A 12,958-nucleotide genomic window follows, 5' to 3' on the forward strand; every position below is an offset into this window, starting at 1 on the left:
CCTCTATTTTATCGCGAGAACTTGCGCGAGCTGAGTCAATCGTCTGTGAAATACTGACACGAATTTTCGTCGACAGAAGTTTGGTACAGAGTCTTAAAATTGTGTGGAGGTGCCTTACCTGGACTGCTGTTCGCGAAGGAGCTCTTGGATTGAGAGAATCCTAGAACAGAAAATATTCCCTGCGATTAGATACGAGGAGGGTGCAGGGCAGTTTTTAATTAAGAAAATATGGCAAGTGTTCGCGGTATGTTTAAAAATATGACGAAAATTTTTAATTGACAACGAGAACATTGGCTCAGCGTTCTTTCTTGGCACGCAGCGTCGCAAATTGCATTCGCAAATATGTTCGCCGCAATAATTATCCCTGACGGGTTCTAACGAACGCCATGATGGAAAGACGCTGAAAAGAAAGAGAGGAAAAAAGGAGGAAGGCGAGCGTGTATTCGCGAAATGAAATTTCACCTAAAAATTAACTAGAATCCAGTGAAACGAGTTTGAAAGGGGGTGTGGTATGCGATGCACGGCCTGCCTCGACGCTCGACCCTGATTAACGACTCCGCGAAATTAACTCGACAATTATTTCATTAGCGGCCCAGTAAGACATTTTTCACCCAGCCTCAATAGCCTTTCGTGTCCAGAGAGAGAAAGACAGACAGGCGCGTACTATAGCCGAGGCACGAACGCGCTACATCCTTAATGACTCGACGAGAATTAACTGTAATTTAATTAATTAAAATCTCTGCCAGGAGGGAAAGTCGCCAATCTCTTACACGAGCTGGGTCGCGGAGTTACAATGACTGAGGTTGAGTTTGGACTAGGTTCTCCAGCGATCAATTCCACTACTCGCCTATTCACTATCACCTGGATTTACACTGTCAATCCCACTCTATTTCCCATAATCAAACCCTTCTCCCACAAAAAGTTCCGAACGAATTCTCACCCTGAATCCCCAGCAGGAATCCTTCACGCAGCTGCAAACTACGCGCAACGCAGAGGCTCGCGCGATTCTAATTATTGCGTTTCCACGATTCCCGTGTAACAAGTGACAAGCTCGACGTCCACAACAGCGATATCCGTAATTAAAGGTAATTTCGAAAAGCAGCGATCCTTGCTCAGACGTTCAGCTTTCACTCGTTAGTTCACCCGCGGATTTAATTGGCAACCGCGGCGCGAGCTCACGCGTCGGATTCTGAATCACTTTGTGATTCGCTGGCGTTTCGCGTTTGACAGAAAGCTGTGCCAGCGTCGATTGGTCAGATAGGCGTTAGTCCTTTCAGGTCTGAAGCGGGAATAAGCCGAGCGCATTAAGACGTTTCGCCGCGGACGTTTTCTAATAAACTCGTTCGAGGTGGGGGCTGAAAAACAGGGGTTGAAAAAGATTCTCGCGTTCCTAAGACGGTTAGGGGCTCGTTGCTGAGCGACAAAGAAGCCTCGTGGAGCGAGAGAGAGGCTCCTTTTTCAGGAACGGGCAGGCCTGCTGCGTGGCTTCGCTTGTGGTGGTGCACGGGGGCGGCGGAACTCCACCCTCAAACGACTTTAACGAGCCGCCGTCTTAAAATGGGGATGCCGAGCTTGCGCCGAGTTTGCGCGTTTGTTTGATAAATTAACCCAGAAAAGTGTGCTCCGCCGTCGGAACGCTTAACAAGCCTTAGAGCTCCAGACCATGGGAAATATGGAGCAGAGGCTCAATGATACTACCAGAGGGGATTAACAACTATTTTAAACGCGCGGTACTCTTGAGGGAAACCTCCTGTTAATAGGCTTTTAGGTTCTATCGATCAGAAATACACTCAATGTCAAGGCAAGATTCTCTTAAGTCCCTAAAAAGAGCCACAAATTTGATCAAAAATATTTTTCAGCTTCTAAGCTAAATGTCTCAATACCTGAACGTTTGAGATGTCAAGATTTAGAATTCAGGTCTAAAATGCAACAAAATTAGCGTGTCATAATTCAAGTATCAGGATATATACACTTTTAGGTCGTTCACTTACTGGGACATTTATTTTGACCATAAAAATGACTAAAATATTGTGTCTTCGATTGAAGAGGAGATTTATCCTCTGACCCAGGATAGGTCATCAGCCTCGAACGTGCTAAGTTCCACCCTATCAGGTCTGCAAGGCCTCAGGGTAGCGGAATCGTCAGCCTGCTGTTCACTTGGACGCGCGGAACGGACGCGTGTCACGAGGCATTATGTCTCGGCATTATTCCGCTTTTCCTGCGGTCCGTGTTCCGCCTTTCACGGGATCCCGTGTCCGTGAAACTTAAACCCCAATCGCGCGCGGCTGGAGGGTTTCGGATTTTTCGAAAACCCGACAATAAACGTCGTTCCGCGGGGCGGTGACAAGACAGGGACCTTCCATTGAGAAAAATCCACTTCCTAAGTCTCGTGTTACCCGACGTATTTTGACAGGATCTCATTGTCGACGCGCGGCTAAGCCCTATTGACTCTATTATGGGCCTATTAGTATTATACTAGGATTTGTGGTTACTCCTTCAAAGACGTCCTGCCCTGCCCTCCTCCTGGACCTCTTATTCTTACCTCGGAACGCGCGCCTTGGCCCATTCAGGACACGGTCGCTTCCCCAGCCTGTTCGACGCGCAATTTCCCTTGACACGAGTCGAGCTGGCTTCAGCCACGGTCGCACACAGGATCTCACGCGCTCTGCTCCTTGGGTATTTAATAGAGATGCAGGATTTAGATACGAAATTTACGAAATTCTGAGATTCTGGAAGAACTGCAAGGTACCAAAATTTGGGTACCCTAAGTGTCCAAGAGACCACTTCCAGAAATTGTCTGGAGGACTTTCATCGTCTGCTGACAGGACTGTTTAGTCTCAGACACTCCCTTCTGAGGTCTCCAGCACCCTAAGTCCCAAATAAAGTGACAGCATTTTAGGTACTCAATTTCAGGCTTAAATTCTAACGCATTAGATATGCCTAATTAAAAACAAAAATTAGTGTCATAAAAGAGTAGGTATCCTCAGCTTCTTGGACCTGATGACTCAAGTATCAGGACATACAGTTCTATATTCTCTTCATTTACTGTAACATTTGAGATCTGAAACGTTCAGGTATCGGGGCATTTACCTTAAACGAGCAAAACGAGAGGCTTCTAATGTTGAAAAGGAGCGAACGAGCGTCGGGCTGGTTTAAGTCGTCGTAGGTGCGCGAAGGTGCACTCGTGGCAGGCCGAGGCACGAGTCGTCAGCTCTGCAAGTCGCGAGAGCAGGCATCGCGGAATGAGCTGCTACTTAGAGAGAACGGGTGGAAACGCATTCATCGGCACGCAATCAAGACTCGCTGCCTCCACGAACACGCGCCTACGTAGACGCGTGTGAAACCCGCGCGTTCCCATTCATACGGATGCCAGTGGAGGCAAGATTTGCTCGCGACACCTCTCGACGCTGCGGGAAAGAGCGAGGAGGAGAGAGGAGGAGAGAGGAGGAGAGAGGAGGAGAGAGGCGAAGAGGTGGAGAGAGGAGAGAGAGCACGGGGTGACAGGGTGGCAAGGGAGGGAAGAGCAAGAAGCCAGGGAGAAACGGAGAGGGAGAGAGAGAGAGGGAAAGGGTGAAACGACTACGAGGAGGACTACGGGCGCGCGTAGCGTGCGTTTGAGGCGTGAATTCATGTATGCTCGCGAAGCACTCTTCACCAGGGGACAATCGAGGTGTTGGACTGGAAATCCATACCAATTTGAGCGACTTACGGTCGCTCGCTTGAAAGCACGGTACACGACAGCGACCCACACACGCGCACGCCGACACACAGCCTCTGCGTATCCAGGGACGAAGCGCGAGCGCGCCACAGCGATATCCCACCTTGTCCCTTCGCGGTCCAATTTGTACACGGGGTGCATACATTTAACGCTGTGTACTTTAGGGGTTAATGGAACTCGTTGAAGGAAACAGGAAAGTGTTAATAAAGACGTACCCAGGGATCAATAGTTTCAGAGCCTATTCCTCGCTCGTTCTTCGATCCCCTTACAAATTGTTCCAGCATTCTCTTCGTACTGTGATCTTCAGCATTTCGCGAGATTCAGATGGCAGAGAGGTTTATTGTCCAGGTGCAGGTACCTAATTCCTCCCACTTGAGACCCAGGTACTACGCGATGTCTTCAAGACTTCTATTTTGTGTCCCTTTAAGACACCTTATTAATGTCTTTTAACACCCTTCACACAACATGGCGAGTTCTTTTTGTGCTGAAAAGACTGTCGCCTTGACAAGGTACACTGGCCTTAAATGTGTTGAGACAACTTCAAATATGTTAAAGACGTCTTCTACACTTTTAGAATTTTATCAGATATTTTTAAGACATCTCTGTGCCATATGTGAAGGCTTCAGCGCACAGTGGCAGAAGTGCAAGGGCTCGCAAGGCGTCATGAAATTTATATACACTAGAATTCCTGCGGGGCTAGGCGGGGGACAAAAGAGGCTCGCGAGGCTCCTACTTTTCCCGAGAGTGTGAAATTAGTTGCGCGCACGGAGGCGAAAGGGACGTGATGCAGCATACGCTAGTGGCCCGCGTGAGCAACTCCACGTCCCAGAGGCCTGACCCACAAACGCACAGGCCTGAACCACCTGGGTTGGGGCACGCTCCTCGATTGGTCACCGAGGTGCAGGTTCGGAAGGTTTGTCGATCCCTAAACTAGATTCTCGCTGACTCCAATCACACTCAATTTCCCTTCATTTTCCATCGACCTGGATAGGAGAGACGAGAATCCATATCAACGAGCTGGCTTAATTAGCGACGCTTCGACGCGGTATCCGGCGACCGATTGGCAGAAACGCCAGCAGGAAGCTGCGGAATATCGAGCAGAAACTTTCCACAGGCACTGTACCCTGAGCCCGCGGTAATGGACATAGTTTGCTGGTAATGTCCGAGACTAATTCCCGTGTTATTTCATTAACGTCCCGCAGGCTCCCGAGGGGTTAGACAGCCACCATTGCGCGGCACCAGCGTCGCTTGGCTTCCTAGCCCCCGAAAGGGCTCGTATTAGGCACGTGTCAAAGGGTGAAAATTTACGAGTCCAGGCGCGAAAGGGCCGATTGATAGTCCACCTACTCGTCCACGCGTGTACTGCCGGTGAAACGAAGAGAGACACGGGGGGTGAACATAGTGGTCCACTGTGAACAGTGGAGGATCGCGACGAGATAACAGAATAGTTATTTTGTATGCAATACAGGGTGGTCAGTTTAACTGGAAACAGTATTTAGGTGGAATAAATGCTGCCAATACTCGGAGGGTTTCCAGTTAAACTGATCACCCTGTATTTACAGAGACATGAGGAATTTACACAAGGAAACTTAGCTTCTTTGAAAAGCTGAGGGTCAAAAGATTATTATTTTTCAGTGATGTACCCACCCCTAGTGGATGTGCTTTCTAACGAATATGTCTGAACTATTTCTGGTAGGAACGAGACAGATCCATTACAGATCCACTGTAACCACAGCCTGAGGCAACCAGAAGGCGAGCAGGCATGAAATTTGTAAAAATTGCTGGGAAAATAATGCAGGCAAGTTCACGCTATGGTGAAACATGCTTACCCCGCCTGTTAGCGCGCATGACTTCTACTGAGGGGGGTAGATCGATACCGTTTGTCTGTCGATAATCGTGCTCGTCGACGGATTTTCCATTGAGCAGGGGCCACCCTGGCGCTCCACGAAATTAAATAATTGAGGAACAGACTGCACAGTAGATAAAGAATTTAAGCTTCGATTACTTTCTTCTTATTTCACACGAAGCACCCCCTCCAAAATGAGAAATGATCTAGTATTCTAGTAGATCTTCCGAGCGAATTTTCCTGCCTTCTCCCAGTGGCAATCGGGCGGAAACAGCGCGGGCAGAGATTTTCCTCGCATTTCCCGGATTGGTTTGTCCGAGCGGATTACACGATTAGGCGATTAGTCGAGGGAGGGTCGCGTGATTGACACCGCGACCAGAGTGTAATGAGATAAAATCATATCTGACCGAACTGGGAAAATTCGTGGCCGAGTCGATGGGAAAACAGCGTCCTCTCCAATCGCACAAACACACCCTGCAAATTGGTAATTGCAAGCTTCTGTGGGAAGAAAATCCTGTAACGTTTTTCGCGCGAAGTCTTGCATAAATACTTTTCTGCTTTGAAAAAATGTCAGCCTTAGTCTTTGTTAAAGAAGCGTTTTCCCCGGGAGCTTGTGGAACAAGGTTGAGTCGAGGTAAACGAAGTCAAGGTACACGAGGGCAGAATATTGCTGTGAGGTAGCGTGTAGGTGAATCGCGACGCGTTAAAAAAATGGAAAAAGGAAGAGGAGAGCGTCGTCTCTCCGCGACGAGAGTCTGAATTTTCCTACTTCTGACGGCGAGCACGCCCTGGCAGTGTTATCCAATTATTCTAAGTTGTTAAGGCGAGTTAGGGCGCTTAAGAGACTAAATTAAGACATTCCGCGCGACAAATCTCCCAAGAATCTCAATTAACTTCTACCCGGGGGTGCTGGGTACTTTAATTAACTGTTTAATTTCGTTTAATTTGCGCTCGCGATTCCGAGTCAGCTAGCCAGTCTGCAATACTTTTATCCGCCCAGGCAGATCGATTAATCCAAAATTTTCTTTACACTTTACGACTCCTCCTTCTTCACGTTCAAACTTTCAAAGTTTATGCCCAAAGCGTTCAGGTATTGGGACATTTCCCTTAGACCATTTCATAATCTTATTCTTGTTTTCTATTCCGTGCCATCTTACCTACACTAATCTCGTAAAAAGCTCCTACTTCCCAAAGAAATTTCGTGTCTCAAAACGTTCCAGAAAAACTCACTTTTCAGGTGACGCGTCCGTCTCAAGTGGATCGTGCAGATTCTGATGAATCGTTCAAGGAAAGGAGTCCACGACGAGGCCCCCTGCTCCTCAGTCTCCAGCCTCGACCGCGGGATATCGGTTTCCTCTGAGCTAATTTGAATTGCACCGACTCTTACGCACACGTGATCGCGCAAAATCGCGCGCGACACGGGCGGAAGGCGCGAAAACAACGGCCACGGTGGTGTTTGCAGCAGCCACTTTCCCGGAAACAAAGCCACGCGGTGAATTCATAATCCGCTAATTTGTTCAAGATTTTTTGCTCGAGTGCCGGGCGCTTGCTTTGTCGCGGATCCGTCATCGAAGCTGAGCGCGTGGGGGCTCTCGTTCAAGCCGCTTTGAAGTACTAATCAGTATCGACCTGTGCCTACAGGCCGCACCCCTTATCCGCGCTTCCACCCCCCTTCCTTCTCCTCGCCAGGGGGTTACGCGGAATTCCTCCCTTTCTTCTCTCGCTCCATCCTGTCGTACGACTTCCGGCAGACCCGTTCCGTCAGGGGCGTGACAGACCGAGACGCGAATCCGCTCGTTCCGTTCGATGATTCGTTCCGATTTAACCCTCTCGATGATTGGGGGGCCTCTATTTATTGGCCACTGTGAGGAAAAGAGAGCCTCAAGGGGTGGAGGAAATTTGAAAATACAGATCGAGCAGGGGGGAGCTTAAGATTCAATCTGAGGCTACAGATTTTCACTTATGGAAGTACACAATTAAGAAATGTTCAAAATATAGTAGCATAAGACTTCGACTAAAATTCAAGTAAGGCGAATGGACCCAATACCTGAAAGTTTAAGTTGTTGAATGTCCCAGCAAGTAGACAAGGTAAAAATGGACCTCAGAACTTGAATTGCGTCTCAGTAACTGAACATACTATTCCATAACAATATTCTATGCTTTTCATTCAGACTTGAAGCTGAAAGTGAAACAGAATTAATGACCAAGTATCGGGACATGGTCAGCTACTGAGACATTTTCTTCAATTTATGGTAAATTTCATAAATTCCAAGCTGAGGCCTCTGTCTCTCCTCCAAGGGTAACAGAGACGCTTCAAAGGAAAACACCCCCTTCCGTCGTTCACTGCCCATTCGAAAAACATTCCCGGCGAGCAAACGAGTTAACACTTCATCATCGGCGTCATTTCTCCCCTCGATCGCCCCCGATGTAAAATAATGGTCAACGATTACAACCTCCTGAATCCTCGGCTCGCGCTTTCTCCGTCCCTCGGTTGAAAGGGGTACAGTGGAACAATGGCGGGCCGATTGTGCCTTGTTTCACGGAATCGTTTGCGGAGATGTGTTACCGGGACGGTATCAACGGGGGAAGAAGGACACGGGGGGCGACAGAGAGGGTGGAAGAAAGTGGGAGAAAGGGAGCGGAGGAAAGAAAAAATCGAGGCGAGAGGAAAGGAGCGAGGGAGCGAGCGAGCGAGCGAGCGAAGAACAACGTTGTCGCGTGGACGCGTGTGAGGGTGTAATAGAGAAGGAGAGGGATAAAGAGGAGCGAGAAAAGGACTGGACCGACGGGAGCGTGCGAGGAGACTTCTCAGGCGTTGATAGGCAATCTAGTTGATTGCCAACTTCAAACGAACCGAAAAAGCGGAGCACGAGACACGCTCCTACACAGAGGCCGCTGGAAAGGCAAAGCCTCGACGAATCTCGGAATTTTTAGACAATGCCAGCTCCTGCATGCTTGCCCCTACCCTAGCCCGACGATTAACGCGCCTCCTGGCCAATCGATGATCCTCCATTCACCCCGTTAAGCGTTCATTGCCGTCGTTTTCCGCGCAAATTTCTCAATTCGCCCCAAATCGATGGCTGCTCGCTATTCACCACCTCCCGTCAACTTCATCCCTGCCTCCCTTCGCTTGTAAACAGCCACAGTTTTAAGCCTCGATTTTCGCCAGATATTAATTAGCTCGCGGCAGAAGCTCGCGGGCTCCAGAAAATAGGCAAGCAGCATCCAAGCTTCTTGCGTCGAATTTCAACGCGCCAGGGTCTATTATGCGTGGAACAAAGGGTTCTTAATCGACGCACGGTGCCAGACAGGCCTCCGCTGGGACGCTTTCACCGATCCTCCGAATTTTCGAGGCGTGATCGATCTCACGGCGATCGATACGGGATTATCGGGTAGGAATCGAGCAGACGGTCTGTGCCCTCGTCTTTAAGTCTGGCCAAGATTTAAGACAAAAAAGGGCACGAATGAAGCGCGGCAAATAAATGCTCTACTGTAAGACGAGGTGCCAGAGTGACGTTTGAATGGAAGGGCAGAGCCTTTGTGCTGCACCGGGAACTCGACACCCGAAAATCGTTCTCAAAATTCGTTATACGGGACAAAATCCACGCTGGGTTCCCCAGCGATGCCATCGACGCTAGTACCACTTTAGGAAAACTCTAGCTCACCTTTCATTCCACTATTTCGATACCCTATTGTGATATTGATCCACACAGCAATTGCTGCCTCTGCTCTAGTGGCTTGAGAAATCAATCGACCGCTGGTATTATTCGACAAAGCTTCAGAAAATTTCGAATTTCTATTCATGAGGAAATCCTAGGCACATCTGAATAAAAAGTGTCTCTTCTCCAGGGCAAACTTTTTATAGTCTTCCAGGCTACAGAAATTTGCAACTTAGAGATCTCGATTTGTTTTCTGAACTTTTGATAAATCTACTTATGAAAAACACTTGTAAGTGGCTTCAGAGAAGAAGAAAGGAGTCGAGTGAAGCGGATTCTCACGATATCCGAGGGTAAGTCCGTTCAGGTTGAGAACATCGTGCCGGAGTGCGGCCATTTTTACGTTTTGTCGAGGCCCTTTGTGTTTTGGTGAGACATTGCAGGTCTGCCCAACACTCAACTCATTATACCACTAATTATTCATAACGTTGGGGATTATTCTGACAAAAATATTCAATTCCCACAGTGCACTCACCCCACGGCTGCCCTTTTACTCCCTTTCTTCGTCCCATCCACCTCTAGCAGCGATAGGAAGTTGCCTTCTCTATATCGATAATTAACGTCCAATTTCCCCTGGCCCGACACTCGATAGTCCCAGCTGGCCAGGCCAAACAGAACTTATTTGCCGAGAAATTTCACGCTCGCGGGTCCAGTTCGGCTCCCACAAAACCAGCGAAAACTGGGCAACAATGGCCCCAGAGCGTAGGCGACAAAGGTGCGCGTCGATTTTCGGTAACACGATCTTGAGTGGCTCTCTGTTAAGCGATAGCGGTAAGTGGCACGTTAAGTGCTCGTTTCACGGCGGGACGACGATACGCCTATTAATTTACTTCAGCTGAGGTCGGGGGTCGTCGGCAGGCTCGAGATTGAAACGCAATGCTGATGACTGCCGATCAACGTGCTATTACGACGTATCGACGCGTCGAGGAGTCGACAGACGCGTGTACGCGGGTTCGTTAACGAGGAATTAACCAGTGGGATGCGAGCCGCGGTTTTAATTGGTTTCTTGGGGCTTTCTTGCCCCCTGGCCAAGACCGAGGAGCGATAAAAGGAGGCAGGGTTCTATAGCGACGCGGCTTCAAAAGTTCAGGTCACTTTCATTGTAAATTTCGCGCCTAGGCGCGAGCAACTAACGACTCGTGCCCAGACACGGACCTTGTTCCCTAAGATGTCGGTCTTAACGAACGTGTAGGACTGAATGAAGCGGTTTGCTCGTTACTCTGCGACAATGCCCCTGCTGGCGTTTGTGGTAAAATTAATTATTAATTCTTCGCCCTGGCCCCCTCTTACCCCCGACTCTCCAGGGAATGAAAGGAACAGTTAGAGGCTCCGTTCGCGGAATAAATGGTACGGTTATAATTGTCGAAGCACAATGGCCGTTCCGCGGCTCGCGAGTGGAACGATGTGACGGAAACAATGTCATCTTAATCGTCATCTATAAATAAACGGGGCGAGGTTTAATGATAATGACGGCCGTCACGGCCGGCCGCGTGGCGGAACCCCATTCGCTGGAAATAAGCAATGAGAAAGTCTGCGACGGAACCGTTGCCCTGTGAAAGACCCTGACTTTTTGATAAGAGTGTTAATAACAGTTTAATGCACTCTGTGTTACTCTAGAAATTCCAAGTCGAGGCCTTTGCTGCTTCTCGGAATGCAGAGCATAGTGGAGAGGAAAGGGGGTTCTCGTTGCCACTAGGTTTTATGATTTAGTTGAAGCTTGAATTTTGGGGGTGTGTAGCGAAGGGGGTAGTTGTTCCAAATTTGGGAAGAATATTTAGTTCTTTAGGATTATAGATTAGAAGAAAGTACTAATGTTGAAGGCTGTGACTCATGTCGCAAGTATTATCAAGCTAATAAGTAGAGTAGGTGAACGTAATTCATGAAATCCCAAAATAATGTTAGTTTTCTAGGCGTCATAGTACCCTAAACTTCATGAGACATCAGTTAATTATATTAGATAGGTGTATAGAATGTTATAAACATTGTAAAAAGCTTAAAGAAATGTGATCGCTTAGTCTACACCTAAAATTCTAGTTACTCATCCCTGGGTAGCTTCAGAATTTCTCAGCTCTCAATTCCAAAATTAAAAACTGTATTTTAAGAGCAACTAAATTTGGACACAGCTTACAGGGTTGCCTCGATACAAGTTCGAGGGGCACTCAAGTTCTCTTGAAATTGTTCTTGTAATTTACCTTGTCCTCGATTTAGAAAAAATAAGTACAAGCTAGTAATGTGTAAACTTATCTCAGAAATGAATCTCTCACATTCCTGCCTCGATACAAGTTCATTCATCGTTTACTGTTGAAAAAGCTACTTGAAAATCCTCTCTGATAAGAAAGCTTCCGATTCATTCAAAACCCTGAACTTATATCCCCACAATAAGCTAGCTCAATGAAGACACCTCTGTCTCAGTGAACATATAACGATCCTCTACTGTACACGTACTTGATTCCATGTGACGAACTCGTATCAAGACCCCACTGTACACGTAACTGCTAGCAATTGCTAAACTTGTATCGAAACAATGCTGTGCCTCCACAATACGCTATCTCCATGGAGACACCTCTGTCCCAGTGAACACATATCAAGACAAAACCTACCTACACGTACCTGATCGCAACTGTTGAACTTATATCGACACAATACTGTAGTTCAACCCCCCCAAGGCCTATCTCAAAGAAAATCATCGTATCATCGACTCACCATGCGGGGAGGAGTGCTGAGTCGGGCTGTGCTGATGATGGTTCGCGGTGACAGCGGTGCCCGGAAGTACGTGCTGCGCGTGTGCCGCCGGATGCACGTTGACGCCGGCTGGCGAGGCAGGAAGTTGCCCTGGCTGATGTACCTGATGATGGGGTACATGGTGCGCGGGGTGGGGGTGGGGTGGCGGCAGGAAGGCAGCCGCGACAGCCGCCTGCGCGTTCAGGTAGGCCATCCGCGAGGCGGTCAGGTTGCCCAGGTTCCCGAGATTCCCCAGATTCCCTAGGTGGTTCGTCAGACTGGGCATGTAGTCCCATAGCTTGTGATGGGGAGCTGTGGGGGCGTACGAGACCGCGGAGACGCCAGCTGGAGGCGACGCTTGCGGCGAGCCTCGATCGGTCCCGCTCCCGTTCCCAGCGCCATTCAGGCCCAGCAGCTCCTGGATCGCGAACGGCGATCGTTGAGGCATCTTCGTGTCGTGGTTCGTGCTTCTGGGGATTCAAAACGACATCCTCCTGTCACGAATCCTCGATAAGCACTGGGTTTTCCTTCCAAAGTTTCTGGCTCTTTTAGAAGAGCATCCTGGGGTATGGTTCAGACGCCAGGAGTCGGAGATCGTTGTGCCTCGATGGGGATTAGAGACTACGAGTCGAAGCTGGAGGTTCGTTGCTCGATTCTGCTTGGAGTTGCAACACCGTGTCTAGGAACTGTTCCTTGAGAAATCCTCGGGTAGAAATAGTGTGTTCGTTGAGCTGATTCGTAAAGTCTGTGGACGATCAAGGGTTTGGGAGCAAGCTTCGGCGAATCTGAGTGCAAGAGCTGAATAGAACGCAGGTTTTGTCCCAGCTAGGCCCTGGCATAACGAGTGCTCGGCATCCGACGGTTTGCGACAGTGTCCGCGTCGCTTGCAGCACCTCCGCCAGCTCCAAGAACGCTAGATTCTGATTTCTAGCATAGGCCCACTACACGACGATTGTT

The 12,958-nt window shown here is 48.7% G+C and overlaps 1 protein-coding gene across 3 annotated transcripts in view; it reads right to left on the minus strand.

Annotated features, from left to right (window-relative positions):
• LOC143181771 (uncharacterized) overlaps nt 1–12,451 on the minus strand; it is a 47,158-nt gene extending 34,707 nt beyond the window's left edge. For 2 of the 3 annotated variants that reach the window (XM_076382363.1, XM_076382361.1), the window contains exons 1-2: nt 11,984–12,451; nt 119–160 (exon numbers count right to left, since the gene is read on the minus strand). In XM_076382363.1, the coding sequence (XP_076238478.1) occupies nt 119–160; nt 11,984–12,449 (508 nt within the window). In that variant the 5' untranslated portion in view covers nt 12,450–12,451. The remainder of the gene's footprint in view (nt 1–118; nt 161–11,983) is intronic. The other variant, XM_076382362.1, reaches the window with a different exon arrangement.
• Nucleotides 12,452–12,958: the final 507 nt, after the last annotated feature.

The sequence above is a fragment of the Calliopsis andreniformis genome, chromosome 7 (genome assembly GCF_051401765.1).
Source record: "Calliopsis andreniformis isolate RMS-2024a chromosome 7, iyCalAndr_principal, whole genome shotgun sequence".
NCBI lineage: Eukaryota > Metazoa > Arthropoda > Insecta > Hymenoptera > Andrenidae > Calliopsis > Calliopsis andreniformis.